The 14468-nt window shown below is 39.9% G+C and overlaps 1 protein-coding gene across 3 annotated transcripts in view; it reads left to right on the top strand.

Annotated features, from left to right (window-relative positions):
* trim33 (tripartite motif containing 33) overlaps window positions 1-14468 on the top strand; it is a 31783-nt gene that overhangs the window by 8296 nt on the left and 9019 nt on the right. For 2 of the 3 annotated variants that reach the window (XM_085442820.1, XM_085442819.1), the window contains exons 2-13: window positions 58-176; window positions 4223-4376; window positions 4741-4873; window positions 6072-6188; window positions 6304-6418; window positions 6975-7121; window positions 7690-7807; window positions 8014-8288; window positions 8683-8877; window positions 11789-11845; window positions 12043-12243; window positions 14253-14382. In XM_085442820.1, coding sequence (XP_085298946.1) covers window positions 58-176; window positions 4223-4376; window positions 4741-4873; window positions 6072-6188; window positions 6304-6418; window positions 6975-7121; window positions 7690-7807; window positions 8014-8288; window positions 8683-8877; window positions 11789-11845; window positions 12043-12243; window positions 14253-14382 — 1761 coding nt within the window. The remainder of the gene's footprint in view (window positions 1-57; window positions 177-4222; window positions 4377-4740; window positions 4874-6071; window positions 6189-6303; window positions 6419-6974; window positions 7122-7689; window positions 7808-8013; window positions 8289-8682; window positions 8878-11788; window positions 11846-12042; window positions 12244-14252; window positions 14383-14468) is intronic. The other variant, XM_085442821.1, reaches the window with a different exon arrangement.

Below are 14468 nucleotides of genomic sequence, written 5' to 3'. Positions count from 1 at the left end.
GAACGTTTGACTTTCTTTGACCCCAGTCTCTCCTTGTTTTCTCTCTTCTGTCTTTAGTTAATGTCATGCGGTGTTCGGTTTGCCACCAGGACTACAAGCAAAGTGATATTATTGACAACTACTTTGTCAAAGATACTACAGAGGCCACCAGCACATCAGATGAAAAAGCTGCACAGGTATGTAGACATGGTTGGTTTGTTTGTATTTGGACCAGTGCTTGAAGACTTTTGTCTGCTGTTTGGCAAGATCTCAACTGAGGTTGAAATTTTTAATTTCTTTAAAATAATCTCAAAAAGGATCCAGTCCTTTTTGTTGTGAACATATAAAAACTGAAAATTACATCACGCACATACAGTAACACTAACTCAAGTGAGTTGGTAAACATGGATAATATAGACTCATTACACATTACTCATTAATGGGTTGTATCTCAGACCCATATTCAACATGTTATATTTTGCTCATTCTGTGCCACAAGTTCGTCTGAGTAAGAATACATATTCAACAACTAGTTAAAAACTTTCATCTGATTATGCAGAGTTGCCTTTGTTACACCAACTCATTCCTGTTGTCTGCATTTGGATAAACAAAATAACAGAAATAACTCAGTATCGTTCAACCATTTTCACATCCACCACAGGTTCCACTGTCCCATTGCCTATGAATCGTGATTCAAAAGTTATCCATAGGCAGCCATTTGCCACTGCAGCAATAATTTGGGCCAACTAGTTACAGATTTCTTCCTTTTGCAGGTCCCTCCTATCCGACCTATTACCCATGTTGTCACAGTCGCACGTCATGCCCCTCACTGTCCCAAGTACAGTCCTCCTTCACGCACTATACTGGATGCACATATTCAGTTTTTCGTGTATGAAAATGTTCGATCTTTTTCTAAGCTGCAGTTTCTAAACACAGTTGCTCATTGATGTTTATCAATAAATAGTTGGAAATGTCACATAAGTAGCTGTAAACAGTCCTGAGGTGGCTGCCAAGCAACAGTCACACAGATCAAGACGTGGACTGTTTAAGAGTTGCAACTTTAAATCTCCAGGCTAGCATATCCACTTCAGGTTGCTGTCATTTACCAAAATCAGATGAGTTCATCTGATTGCTGTTGTGCAGTAAATGGCATGGCTTTAAAAAATTCTTGTGACTAGAAGGATAGTTAAGGTTCATTCAAGTTGTATACATTGACACTAGGGCTGTTCGATATGACAATATTAAACATCTATTGTTTCATATTATACGCTATTGTTTATTTTGTGGTGTCGCAAAATTCACTGTTTACAGCAATATTTTTTCATCATTTTGATGGTCACTGTAGTGGCTATATTAATTTATCAAAGTTCTCTCTTTCTCTTATATTTAAAATAACCACACTATGGACAGATACGTGACTGTTTTATGCGTCTTTTTTCACAATAAAGCTCATGATCCTGTTGAGATTTTTCCAAATAAACTGAAATGATGACAAAATACAATATTCTCAAACATCAAATTTCAGGACAAATTACCTCAAATAAAAACATGAAGTAACTATAAATGGCACTTATAGTCACCATGAGAATACCAGCATGGCCAGTAATGATGAGGAAGAACCGGGTAGCTCCAAACAGAAGGACCAGTCAAAACAAATCGAGAACCTTATTTCCAAATGAGGGGCTACCTCTGTAGCATGGACATGGTTTGGTAATGAAAAGTCTGACACGGACCAGAAAACTGTACTATGCAAATGATGCCACAAACCGGTCCCCACCACAGACTCAAACACGGCAAACTTCTTCAACCACCTACGAAAGTATCAGTTGAAAGAGCATGGAGAGAGTTTACGAATGAGAAGCAAAAAAGAGCTATCAGGTGGTAAAAAAATAAACCTTAGACTCAAATGTTAGAACAAGCTTTTCCCCGCAACACGCCGTGTAATAAATTCTCACAAAGAAAATGGCGGCCGTTAGAACTTGCGTCTAAAAATATATAGTTTCATGCATCGGTCAAAACACTCAACTCCAGGAACATGACACCCAGCTGAAAACACAAGTCAAGATGCCGAAGATTCACTGAATTTACAGAAAATGTGAAATCTTTATGATATATATCATTATCGGGATAAGAAATGTTTATATGGGGATATGAGATTTTGGTCATATTGCACAGCCCTAATTGACACCTGTTCTTCTGGTTCTAGTTAATGTTCAACCATCTGTTACCCACTTTGGTGATTTTTTTTTTTTTTTTTTTTCTTTTCTTTTTTGTTTTTGTTTTTCAAACCAGTTTTTGTGAGACAGTAAACCTGTTCCTGAAGAACTGTGGGCTGCGATGGTACCTTCTAGTATGCTTTTATTTTAAATCCTTTGTGAATGTTCATCTGCTTTAGCACTTATCCAATTTGGGGTTGTAAGTGGGGGAGCTTGAACTTGTCCCAGCTGGCACTGGGTGTGAGGCGGGATTTACCCTAGAGAGGTTATCAGTCTATCACATCACTAATAGAGAGAGATCATTCAATCATCCATGCTCACATTCACACTTGCAACCATTTCAGAATCTCCAGTTAACTTAACACACGTGTTTTTGGACGGTGGCAAGAAATTCGAGGAAAGCCAAGCAGGCACAGGGAGAACATGCAAACTCCACACTGTGACCTGTGACATGATAAAAGCCAAGTAAAAACACCAAGGCTCCTTTCAGAAGCTTTATCTTTAGATGTTAGGGAAGTTGTAAATATCAGCTGGATTTTAAATTTCCCCTACCAGGGTCCAGTTTTTCAAAAGTAATCTGGTAGTATTAATCCAATCAGACAGGATCAAATCCTGAAATCTAGTTCAAAGGAACAACAGGATCATGTAATCAGATAGGATCAGGTGACCCAGCTAATTTTTTTTAATCCATATCAAATCTCTAGTTTGAACAGGATAATGATTATTGTGATCCAGAATATCAAGGATTACCATAATCCCTGATTCAGACTGGATTACAATGGAAAAAATAAACCAAAGTCAAAATCAAAAGGTTGTCAAGAAAGAAAACTAGAACTCTTAAACAGTGTTACAAGACTGTCAAACTGATACATGTCCTTTAAATGCAAAATTTAAAGGACACCTACACAGCCCCCCCCCCCCCCCCCCCCCAAAAAAAAAATAATTTTTTTTTTTACATAAAATTTCTTTTAGCAATATTACACCATGCTACATGTTGTTCTCCTCAATATTTTCAACTTGTCATGATATAAATACAATAATTCAAAGTAGATGCGTTCAAGTTAAAGTACTTGTAATCTGGGTTTGGTAATATTTAAAAGTCCGTACATGAATCAGAATGATCCTATTTAGTTCTTGTTTAAAACTGGCAAGTGACAAAACTGAGGCGCATTACATGATCTGTGGAAGTGCAAACAGCTTACCAAAACGAGGTAATTTTTATCTGGATTATACCTTTTCAGGTTCTAATTTCACTCCGGCTTTCCATCCTCGTGCCGTTAAAAACATATGAAAATGGCATTAGTTCAGTCTCCCAAAACAAGTCTTGAAGAGTCATTTAGATTCTTCAAACAGGAATTTTGCCAGTATCTTAATGTGGAAGACTTAGTTAGTTGTAATCATATTATTTTAATTTTCAGTTATTTGTCAAAACAAATGAGTATCTTTCAGTGATGACACAAAATTGACTACCAGATCATCCTTAAAACTTAAAAATGCAGATTTATGTTGCAGTGAAGAAGCTGAATATTGTTTGAATTCATTGGTTTTCTTTTACTGCTGCAAGTAAAACCACACTCCTGCACCTCGTGACCCACTAAAATGACCCACAACATTTCAGAATTAAATACCCCAACACCTTTTAGAGTTGTGTATAGTTCACACTTTTCCAAGATTAAACCTTCACTTATTTTTAATGTTAGTGTTAGAAAAATAAATTGTAAACTATTGTCAGTTTTAACAAGTTACCTACAAAACAGAGTTACTGTGAGAATAATTCTGTATTAATATATCTTTGGTGTATTTGCGCCATAGAGCGAGAATTTGATAGTTCATGCTTTGTCAAAATATGTTTTATAATGGTGGATTATTACTTTTTTTTTTCTTTTTTTTTTTGGTAGCACAAAATGTTACATTGTCCCAAAAATGGTGTTTAAAAAAAAAAAAAGAAGACTAGATTATGATGTTGGTATGATATCACTACATTTTGATACTTTGTTTTAGGTGCTAATTGGTGTTGTCTTTCCAAGGTGTGCACAAGTTGTGAGGACAATGCAGGAACTATAGGGTTTTGTGTGGAGTGTGGAGAGTGGCTGTGTAAAACCTGTGTGGAGGCCCACCAGAGGGTGAAAATCACAAAGGACCACAAAATTCGTACAAAGGAGGATGCTGATGCTGCGTCTGGTAAGACTCCGACTCTTACAGTGAAGTTTTGGCTGCTACTTAGTGAGGCTAACATTACAAAAGACTGAACGAGGCAAACAGTAGTTGACATGCAGTGTCTGTGGTAAAGCTGATTGGTTGTTGCCATGGTAATAGTGCTGCAGATCTCATGGATTCGATGGAACCCCTCAGGCTGGAGAGAGGATCCAATCTCTAGTTTTCTTATAGCTTCTGTCTTATTTTCTCTTTCTTTGCAGTCTTGTTTGATCTTCCATTGACTTGTGTTGTTTTGTTTGTTTTTTTTCCTTGTGGTCATTTTCACTCCTTGCCAGTATCACTATTTTCCTGAGTGTTCACGATGTCTTCTTCTGGTGTGTATTTACAGAGTCTGTCAGCACCTCAGAACAGAGGCCCGTTTTTTGCCCCATCCACAAGCAGGAGCCACTGAAGCTTTTCTGTGAGACATGTGACACTTTAACCTGTAGGGACTGCCAGCTGCTGGAGCACAAGGAGCACAGGTAGCTCAGCATGCACATGCCTTTTTCATCTGTCAGCTGCTTGTCTTTCAGCTTTCTTATGTGGTAAAGTGTCTCTATCTTGTGTGACTAATTGCACAGTGTGTTTTTGTTTTTACCCCAATAATCCTAACATTGGGCTACTGCAGTAACCCAGCACACTAAGGTTTAAGAATGATTGCCTACTTTGCTGGCAGCCACTGGTGTCTGGGCATTTTGCACCTCTTTCATATTGACACACCAAATTTAATGTACATACTGCCATGAGGCTTTAAAATGTTTTGTTTACAGGTTAGCAGGTTAGGATTCAGTAGTAATATAATGAGAATATTGTTTTTGTATCAAATTATGCTTATCAGTTTCAATTATTCCAAAGAGAGACTCACCTTTAGGAACATCAACCCTTTTTTCCATTATCTGCACAAAACGAATAAATCGTCTGCCCTCTAATTGAAAGTTGTTTGCAACTTGATGGTATCAAAGTCTATCTAGAACAACCATTCCCACTCAGCAGCTATCTTAGCAACCCCCCAGGTATTTATCTACACACTTATTTTGAAGCAACTGTGAAAATGAATGAGGAGCGATACTTTTAATGTCAGTGGTCATAAAACAGGACATGAAAATAGGAATAGAATAACTTAATTAATAAATTAATTTTCCCCACAAGGGGAAATCCAAGCATGTGTAGCATGCTCCCCAAAGCTGGTGCCAGGAGTCCAGCGGTCCACCTAAACAAAGGGCTCTTATACTTAAACATATACAGAGTAGGTGTCCCTCCTATACCATAAATCAGTAAGAGAAGGTACGACCTCTCTCATGACCTTAGGATGTGTGTGCATGCCAGAACCCTGTGGAAGGCACACACAGTCTTTGCAGACTACTAAGGATCAGACATCCTATCAATATGCAATTGATTATATAACTCTAAGCATGTATGAGTATATATTTCTAAGCATAAATGACAATCCACAATATAAAACAGTCAGCGTCTCTGGCTTCTTCTGATGAGCTCTGAGCACATGTCTTGCTAATTCACTTTAAGGGTGCAATAAGCCAAGAAGAACGACAAGTAAACATGGTTCATGGTGATTCAACCTGCCATGAACCCTTATTTTGTGCGTGTATGATTTGGTGTTCTTTGAGTACTGTGTCATTTGTTCTTATATTTTTTTTCCTGATGTTATCTTTCAACTCCCAGGTACCAGTTTCTGGAAGAGGCTTTCCAGAACCATAAAAGCATCATTGAGACCACTATGGCCAAATTACAGGAAAAGAAGAACTTTGTCCATTATTCTGTCTCTCAGGTGCAAAGCAGGTGCGACTTTTTCATAACCAGTGCTACCTGTTGACACAGTTGGGGGATGTATATACTTCTGGCTGGTATTTCTATGTAAATCATTTGTGTCCTCTTTTTGCTTACCTTAACCCAGGTTAAAAGAACTTAATGAGACACACAGGAAGGTGGAGCATGAGATCAAAATTGCAGTTTTTACTCTTATAAATGAAATCAACAAAAAGGGCAAGTCTCTGCTGCAGCAGTTGGAGGTAAGAGAATATTAGTGGAAGCTAGTCTGGATCAGAACTTAATAATTTGCTGCAAATTCATAATTGGTTTGGTGGAATGGATTGAAATTACAGCAGCAGTACTTGAACGAATTTATGAGAGCTCAGGCTGTGCCAGGCGACTCACTGTAACAGCGTTGAAACATAGTAATTTCACTGAAATTGCACAGTTAAAGACGTGTGGTTGGCAAAAGGCTTTTCGAGAGTTTTTATGTCTGGAGCCCGGCTCATAGATGCAAGCATTTTGTTAGCGGAACCTTTTTCACATTGTGTTTCTACACTTCATGTATTGTGCCTATTTTCTTATTTTTTTTCTTTGCTATTTTCTGTTAAACTCTACCGCAGTAACCCAGGCAACCTGCAGGGATTGTTAGATTTTAATCTAATCAAATCTAAGGATCTAATCCTTTTCCATGCATGTGCTTTATTTTTGCCTTGAGGGAGATTTGGCTTGATCATGACTTATTCATTCAGCTGGAGTGTTTAGACTCTTTGAGTAGCAATTTCTTAACCAATATAATCTCTCTTTTTGTCTTAGAGTGTGACCAAAGAACGCAGTATGAGGCTTGTGGCTCAGCATAAAGACACTACCCAACTGGCACAACAGATTCATCATGTGCTCAACTTCTGCCACTGGGCCATCACTACTGGCAGCAGCACAGCACTGCTCTACAGCAAGAGGCTGGTATGTTTCTCAAGAGCTCCAGATGATCAGCAGTGGAGATGGTGGAGCTAACTGTATGGCCTGAACAAAGCAGACTTGAAAAAGCATTGGATTTGGCTTTAAGCGGATGCCAAAGCCCCGTACATCCAAAGAATCATACTATATAAAGTGTTTGATCTTCTTTTAATGAATATTTTAGTCACATGACCTAATGATCGTGATCACGTGTGAATTGCAATTAATATAAGGAGGTAGGGTAGCTTGTATGTTAGTGTTTTTATTGCCTGTGGTTCTATGTAATGGAGCAATTTAAGAAGAGTATTTTTGTCCCTGTTGTACCCTGCTGGCCAAGCTGTATTGATATAGTTGCAAAATTAATCCCCTTGTATGTGGATGGATGGCTCTGCCATGTGAATTTAACCGCCTACCACAAAATAGCCAGCAAATGTGATAATTGAGATAAATTTGTTGTGGGATTGTTGAGTAATGCTCCCAAAGGGCCTGCTGATAAACATAATATTTGTTGCTTGCTTAGCCAGGCTCTGTAACTGAAGAACATTATTCTCTGTGTGTGCATGAATGCATGCAGATCCTGTATCAGCTACGCCAGCTCTTCAAAGTTAGACTGGAGCCAGCACCCCAGGCCAACGGAGTTGTGCGCTTCTTCTGTGACCCCACCTTCTGGGCCAAAAATGTGGTTAATCTAGGTGAGAGAAATGTATACCCAAATTATACCTCATCAACTACCATGTCAGTGCATTAAGTATTGATTTGTTCTAGTGAATATTTCGTCTAATGTTCTTACAAGCTGTTTATTTCTACGTGACAGACACTGCTCTAAGTAAATAAAGGGATCGTTTATTCCGTGTGCTTCTTTAAATTCAGCTCACTGGCCTCCATCCTCTTGTTTTAGGTAATTTGGTTATTGAGAAACCACCTCCACCTGCACAGCCGCCCGGCGCCGTGATGGTAAGCGGACCACCTATATCCCCAGTTCAAGGTCTCCCCAGCAAACACCCAGGACAGATCAACCTGGCACAACTCAGACTGCAACACATGCAGCAGGCAGCTTATGCACACCAGAAGCAGCAGCACCAACAACAACAGCAGCAGCAACACCAGCAGCAAATACAGCAACAGATGCGCATTGCATCCAGGCAGGCTGGCCCATCCATGGTTCAGCAGCAGGTATGAAATCATTCCCAGCTAAGGGGCCATTTTGGAATAAACTGTAAATCTAGTGTAGCAAAAAATAATGTGTTACTAAACCTCTGTGTCAGCATTGTGGATGGATGCTGCAATACCTCTTAAATACTTTTATTGGCTTCAAATCTGGCAAAAAACATTTACTTAGACAAAAAAGTTCAGTGAGACTTAATTTAAAAACATGTTTCCTGTTGGGAATAAGTAGAATTCTAGAAGTTTGAGAAGCTGTAGTAGTTGAAGTGTCTCCGTAGAATAAATGATTGAAGTGATTGCCATATGAGCATTAATCATCATCATTGACATGTCTCTGGCGACCATGTTTGCTAGAACAGGAGTCGAATATGTCTGTATGGTTTCTGTTTTTGTTTTCCACCAGCCCCCAAGACTCATCAGTATGCAGCAGATACCACGAGGGCCTGGGGGTATGAATGGGGGGCCGGGCCCCCCATTGTACCCTTCCTCACACCATATGCGTCTACCTGGCCCATCGCCGGGTCGAATGCCCACCAGTCAGCCGAGACATAATGGACAGCAGTATCCTACGATGATGCAGCCGCAGCTACAGAGACAGGTCAGTACAAAACACACTCTAGTTTCACTACATGGAAATGGCTGAACAGGTGTAATTTTATTATGTAAGGCACATTTAGATTAATTTATTAAATGTGACTGGTAAACAGCTGTTTGACCAAAAATGCCATTCTATATTAAGCAGCCTGATAGCTGACTTAAGAAAGTAGTTTGAACAATATCCAGTATATTATTTGGGGGGGGAGCCCCTGCAAGGACATGACAGGAGTGGCATCCAGTGTGCTCTGCTGTTGCAACCTATCTACCAGGTGGTCAGGTCTGCTTGCCTGAGCATCTAATAAATTGGAGTGTGTGTATGTAGTGTAGGAGTGTAAGTAAGAAAGTCTAGTATTAAAGAAATAAAGGCATTTTTGAGGTTAATAATTTTTAATATTCTCAAACATTATTAACCTCACCGTTTTTTCTATAAGACACTATCAGGACTTCCTAAACAATACAATTATGGGTGTTTGTCCAGATTCAACCTTTACCAAAGAAAACATCAGCCCCACCTTTATCAGTCTGAGTTTAGACTGATCTTGATGGGTGTCTTTGTACCTCTGATTCATTAAGCTAATGGGTTATTGTTGTCACCCTGGCGGGTCTGCCTCATGAACTCCCAAGTTAGTTAATGTGATAACTCCAGAATGAAATGACATATGAGTTTCAAATTGATGCCAAAGGTGTATCTACTAAAAATCTCTGACTAGTTTGAATATCATTGACCTGGGCCTCTAGATCAGCGAGTCACCAAATCTCATGAATGCAATAACTTGAGAACAAGCTGACGTAAGATTTTGAAGTTCATAGAAGTCTGAGGGGTACCACTGGCAACCGCCAGTATTTTTGTAAAAGTCATTGATTCATAGATGGATATTCATTTTAAATTAACAGCCGATGGTGCAGCCGTCTATCTTCACTCTTCTAATAGTAGCATGGTTAAATTACATCATTTAATCAAAGCTGAAGTTCAATTTGCAGTATGTGCAAGAAGAAACTGAATTAGAAAAATGTAACTACCATTTTCATGTAAGAATATAAAATATTAATAATCTAATTACACTGCAATATCCACTGATCACATTACATAGAAATCTCTTCATTTTTATGTCACCCACTAATATAAAAATGGACATAATTTCACAGATGCTACTTCTTTTTTTTTTATTGTGGGGCAAACAAAAGTTTCTGTAATCTATCAAATTATATGCAAGCCATATAGAAAATAAGGATAATATCTGTGAATGTCAGATTTTTATTTTTATTTTTTGTATAATCATCATTTAACCAGATGAGCCCAAAGAGAGCGGACCACTTTTTCCTTTTCTCTTTTTGAATCCAAATTCACTTCATCCCTTTCTTGCATTCTTACTTCAATGGTTTCAGACACCAGACTTGATATATTGTGTACTTGGCCGATTTGTGATGTGATGACACCTTTTAGTCATGCAGTTAACACTGGAAACAAGATTGAAGTCTCAACAAAGGTTCCTGTGAGGGAAACGGGCTGTTAGATGTGTATTTTCTGCCATCTGCTTTCATGTATGACTGTAACAGAATCACTAAAGCTTATCTGGGTGAATAGTGGCGTTAATTTAAGAAATGTAAACTCTGTAAATGTTAAGGTTTTAGCAAAATTCAAAAGCAAGTGTTGTGTATATATGTGTGCACTATTAAATGTAATATTTATTTTCTTTTTTTGCTAAAATGCATAACGTATTTTATAGAAGCACAAGGAATTCACCTTCAGGAGAAAATTGACATTTATTTTCGTCAATTTTCGTTAATTAAAAGATTATTGTCTCCTAAAAATAAGAAATCTGCTGTTGGATATAAAGCCCTACATAAATACTTATTTAGTTGTGAGTAGAGCTGCTGGATTGTGACCAAAATCGTGGTTATTGTGGTCGATGTTAAGACCATGAATAAGTAAGGCAATTATTGAGTCTCTTCTTTGACTTTGGCTTTAAGAGATGCTACTAGTGTAGCATTGTGGTTAGCACTTTGAGTTTTCATGTTCTCCTTGTGTCAATTTGGGTTTCCTCTGCGCACTCATGCTTCCTCCCACATGCATATTAGGTTAATTGGCGATTCTAAATTGCAGTAGGTGTGATGTGAGTAAAAGATCACCTGTCCCTCTGTATTAGCTTGTCACAGACCTGTCCAGCGTGTACCCTGCCTCTCTACCTGCAGCCTCCCTGCAATGAACAATGAGCAATGAACTGCTCTTTAACAGTAGATTTCCTTGAACTGAAAATAAAATTGAATATAAAAATATAAATAATAAAACTCAAAGCCTGTAAATTGAATTCTATATGATGCATGCATTGCAGGGTATAACTGGGTTTTTAGAGAAGGTTGAAAAGCCACTGTTAAAGGAAAGGAACACGTTAGATTTTTAACAGATACACATGTAAAAACCTTTTCTCGTAAATTTAACAGTCTTATTCATTCAGAAAAGCAGCGAAACATTTTTTTTGTCCTGAAATGAATGCAGGTAATTGATTTTTAGAATAATTAAGCCAGGGTTATTATATAAAGTCCATTTAAAACTGTTTGTCATTCAGGTTTTAATTTCAAATTTAGCTGTGCTATTATGGAAAAATGAATTTTTAAATTCAATTTTCTACACACAAATGATAATTAAATTTGATGAAGTATAACATCCAAACACACCATTAATGATTCCTTGAAAAGGAAATCTGAAACTGTTGTTCCAGAGAAGGCTGCAAAGGACTTCCTCAGCTCTGCTTAACACTACCTCTCCAGTGTATCTGTACACATTAATTTTCTTGAATACCATTTACTGTATAAAATACCATTTACAATATAAAAATGTACATTTGCTGCCTGCATGCACGACTAGGTAAGAGAAGCTCCACTATATCCAGCCCCTTTTTCTTTGTGTCCAGATGTCTATAGAATCTGAGATGAGCCACCAAAGGTTTCGTTTCTTACTACAATCAGGGGTTTGGCACTTTTTTCTTACTTTGTCATTAATTTGTCTTGTGCAGCATGTGTGGTCATTCAAATGCATGATGATGCAGCAATGTTGTTTGCACAACAAAGATTTCTTTTTTTCTTATTTAAACCTCAGTGAGTGACCTGCTTCCCTCCTCTCCTCCCTCCTTTTCCTCTATACTTTCCCTTCTCTTTTTCCATGTAGCATTCTAATCCAGGGCATGCAGGACCTTTTCCGGTTGCATCCCTGCATAATGCCAATCCCACGAGTCCTACCAGTGCTAGTATGGCCGGCGCCCACGCACACCGTAGCCCTGTAAACCCTGCCATGGGTCCTATTGAGCTCATCCCATCCGTCACCAATCCCGAGAACCTGCCCTGCGTACCTGAGATCCCTCCCATTCAGGTAAGCACATTTTATTGTTGTTCAGTCCCGGTGGGACATGCCTGGAACACCTCACCCAGGAGGCGCCCAGGGGGCATCCTTGTCAGATGCCCGAACCACCTCAGCTGGCTCCTTTCGATGTGGAGCAGCAGCTGCTCTACTCTGAGCCCCTCCCGGATGGCCGAACTTCTCACCCTATCTCTAAGGGAGAGGCCAGCCACCCTTCGGAGGAAGCTCATTTCTGCCGCTTGTATCCGCGATCTCGTTCTTTCGGTCACTACCCACAGCTCGTGGCCATAGGTGAGGGTAGGGACGTAGATCGACCGGTAAATTGAGAGCTTCGCTTTTACACTCAGCTCCCTCTTCACCACGATGGACCGGTGCAGCATCCGCATTACTGCAGCTGCAGCCCCAATCCGTCTGTCGATCTCCGGCTCCCTTCTCCCATCACTCGTGAACAAGACCCCGAGATACTTGAACTCCTCCACTTGGGGCAGGAACTCATCCCCGACCCGGAGTGGGCACTCCACCCTTTTCCGGCTGAGAACCATGGCCTCAGATTTGGAGGTGCTGATCCTCATTCCCGCTGCTTCACACTCTGCTGCGAACCGTTCCAGTGCGAGCTGGAGGCCCTCACCCGATGAAGCCAACAGAACCACATCATCCGCAAAAATCAGAGATGAGATTCTGAGGCCACCGAAGCGAAAGCCCTCCGCCACTTGGCTGCGCCTAGAAATCCTGTCCATAAAAATTATGAACAGAACCGGAGACAAAGGGCAGCCCTGGCGGAGCCCAGGAACGGGAACGAGTCCGACTTATTGCCGGCAATGCAAACCAAGCTCTTGCAACGGTCGTATAGGGATCGAATGGCCCGTAGCAATGGGCCAGACACCCCATACTCCCGCAACACCTCCCACAGGACACCCCGAGGGACACGGTCGAATGCCTTCTCCAAGTCCACAAAACACATGTAGACTGGTTGGGCAAACTCCCATGCACCCTCGAGTATCCTCGAGAGGATAAAGAGCTGGTCCAGTGTTCCGCGACCAGGATGAAAACCGCATTGTTCCTCCTGTATCCGAGGTTCGACTAACGGACGAACTCTCCTTTCCAGCACCCTGGCATAGACTTTCCCAGGGAGGAGTGTGTGTTAACTCTTTGTTAGGAAATTGTGTATCGCAGCACTAGAAAAAACGCAAATAGTTGCGCAATAAATATTAAAATGTATAAAGTTTGTATAGGTTGTTTTCTGGTTGTATAATTGTTAGAGTGAATTGTTAAATGTTGTCATTTTTATGCTTACCATCTCTACATTGTTTTAACTCTGTGATGAAAGGAATTCATTCACCCAGATTCTCGAGGTTCTGGGCGGGGGCTGTAGTGTTTTATCACAGGCACATCCTATCTGGAAGATCTGTTTCTTGTGATGTTGCTTCCTGCTTTTATGACCCTTTTGGTCAGCAGGAGGTATCACACACACACACACGCACACAGATGTTTACACATACACACGCATAGTGCCTTGTCTTTGTAACCATTTGGGGGTTTTACGTGGGTGGTGCTTTTGCTGTGATGTGTATTGTGTGAACTGTTTTCCCAATAAAAGGCAGCAAGCGGAGGCCATCGTTGGGGTCATTTTGTGGTAGACGCCAACGAGGCCTCCCTTGCAAGTACATCGATCGATCGCTGACTGTTTTGTTTTCTTCATGATGAATAAGTCTCTAAACCAGCGGGGCTTGTGGAAACACAGACCCAACAATAATCACTAGCACTGAAAGATGTTTAATATCTGTGAAGCTTAGATTAAAAAAACTCATAAATTAGATATTTGAAAACATGATGAGCAATGTGTGAATTTGTATAGTTACATAAAATGTGTCATGTGACCAGGAATGGTAAAGTTAGTTGCAATTACATGTGTCTGTAGCTGGTGGTGTTTACCTTGGTTGGATATCACTATTTCATTATTTGTTTATTTTTATTTTTGGCCTCTTCACTAACTTTTCTCTATCGCTCTACTTTTTTTGTAGTTGGAGGATGCAGGTACCAACTACCTTGGAGACCTTATGTATCGCGGGATCACAGCCAGCAAGCTTCAGCTGGGTTCAGTGGACATGAACCCCTCACCCGGACTATCCACACACTCTCCTGGATCTTCAGGTATCCGCATGTCTTTTTAAAATATCATTTAATGTTTTATTTGTAACGTTGTTGCAGTTTTAAATCACATACAGTCTATGGGATAT

The sequence above is a fragment of the Copadichromis virginalis genome, linkage group LG20 (assembly GCF_057382275.1).
Source record: "Copadichromis virginalis isolate Kocher_CV1m ecotype Utaka linkage group LG20, C_Virginalis_male_GT1.1, whole genome shotgun sequence".
NCBI lineage: Eukaryota > Metazoa > Chordata > Actinopteri > Cichliformes > Cichlidae > Copadichromis > Copadichromis virginalis.
This window is presented reverse-complemented; position numbering and strand designations above follow the sequence as displayed.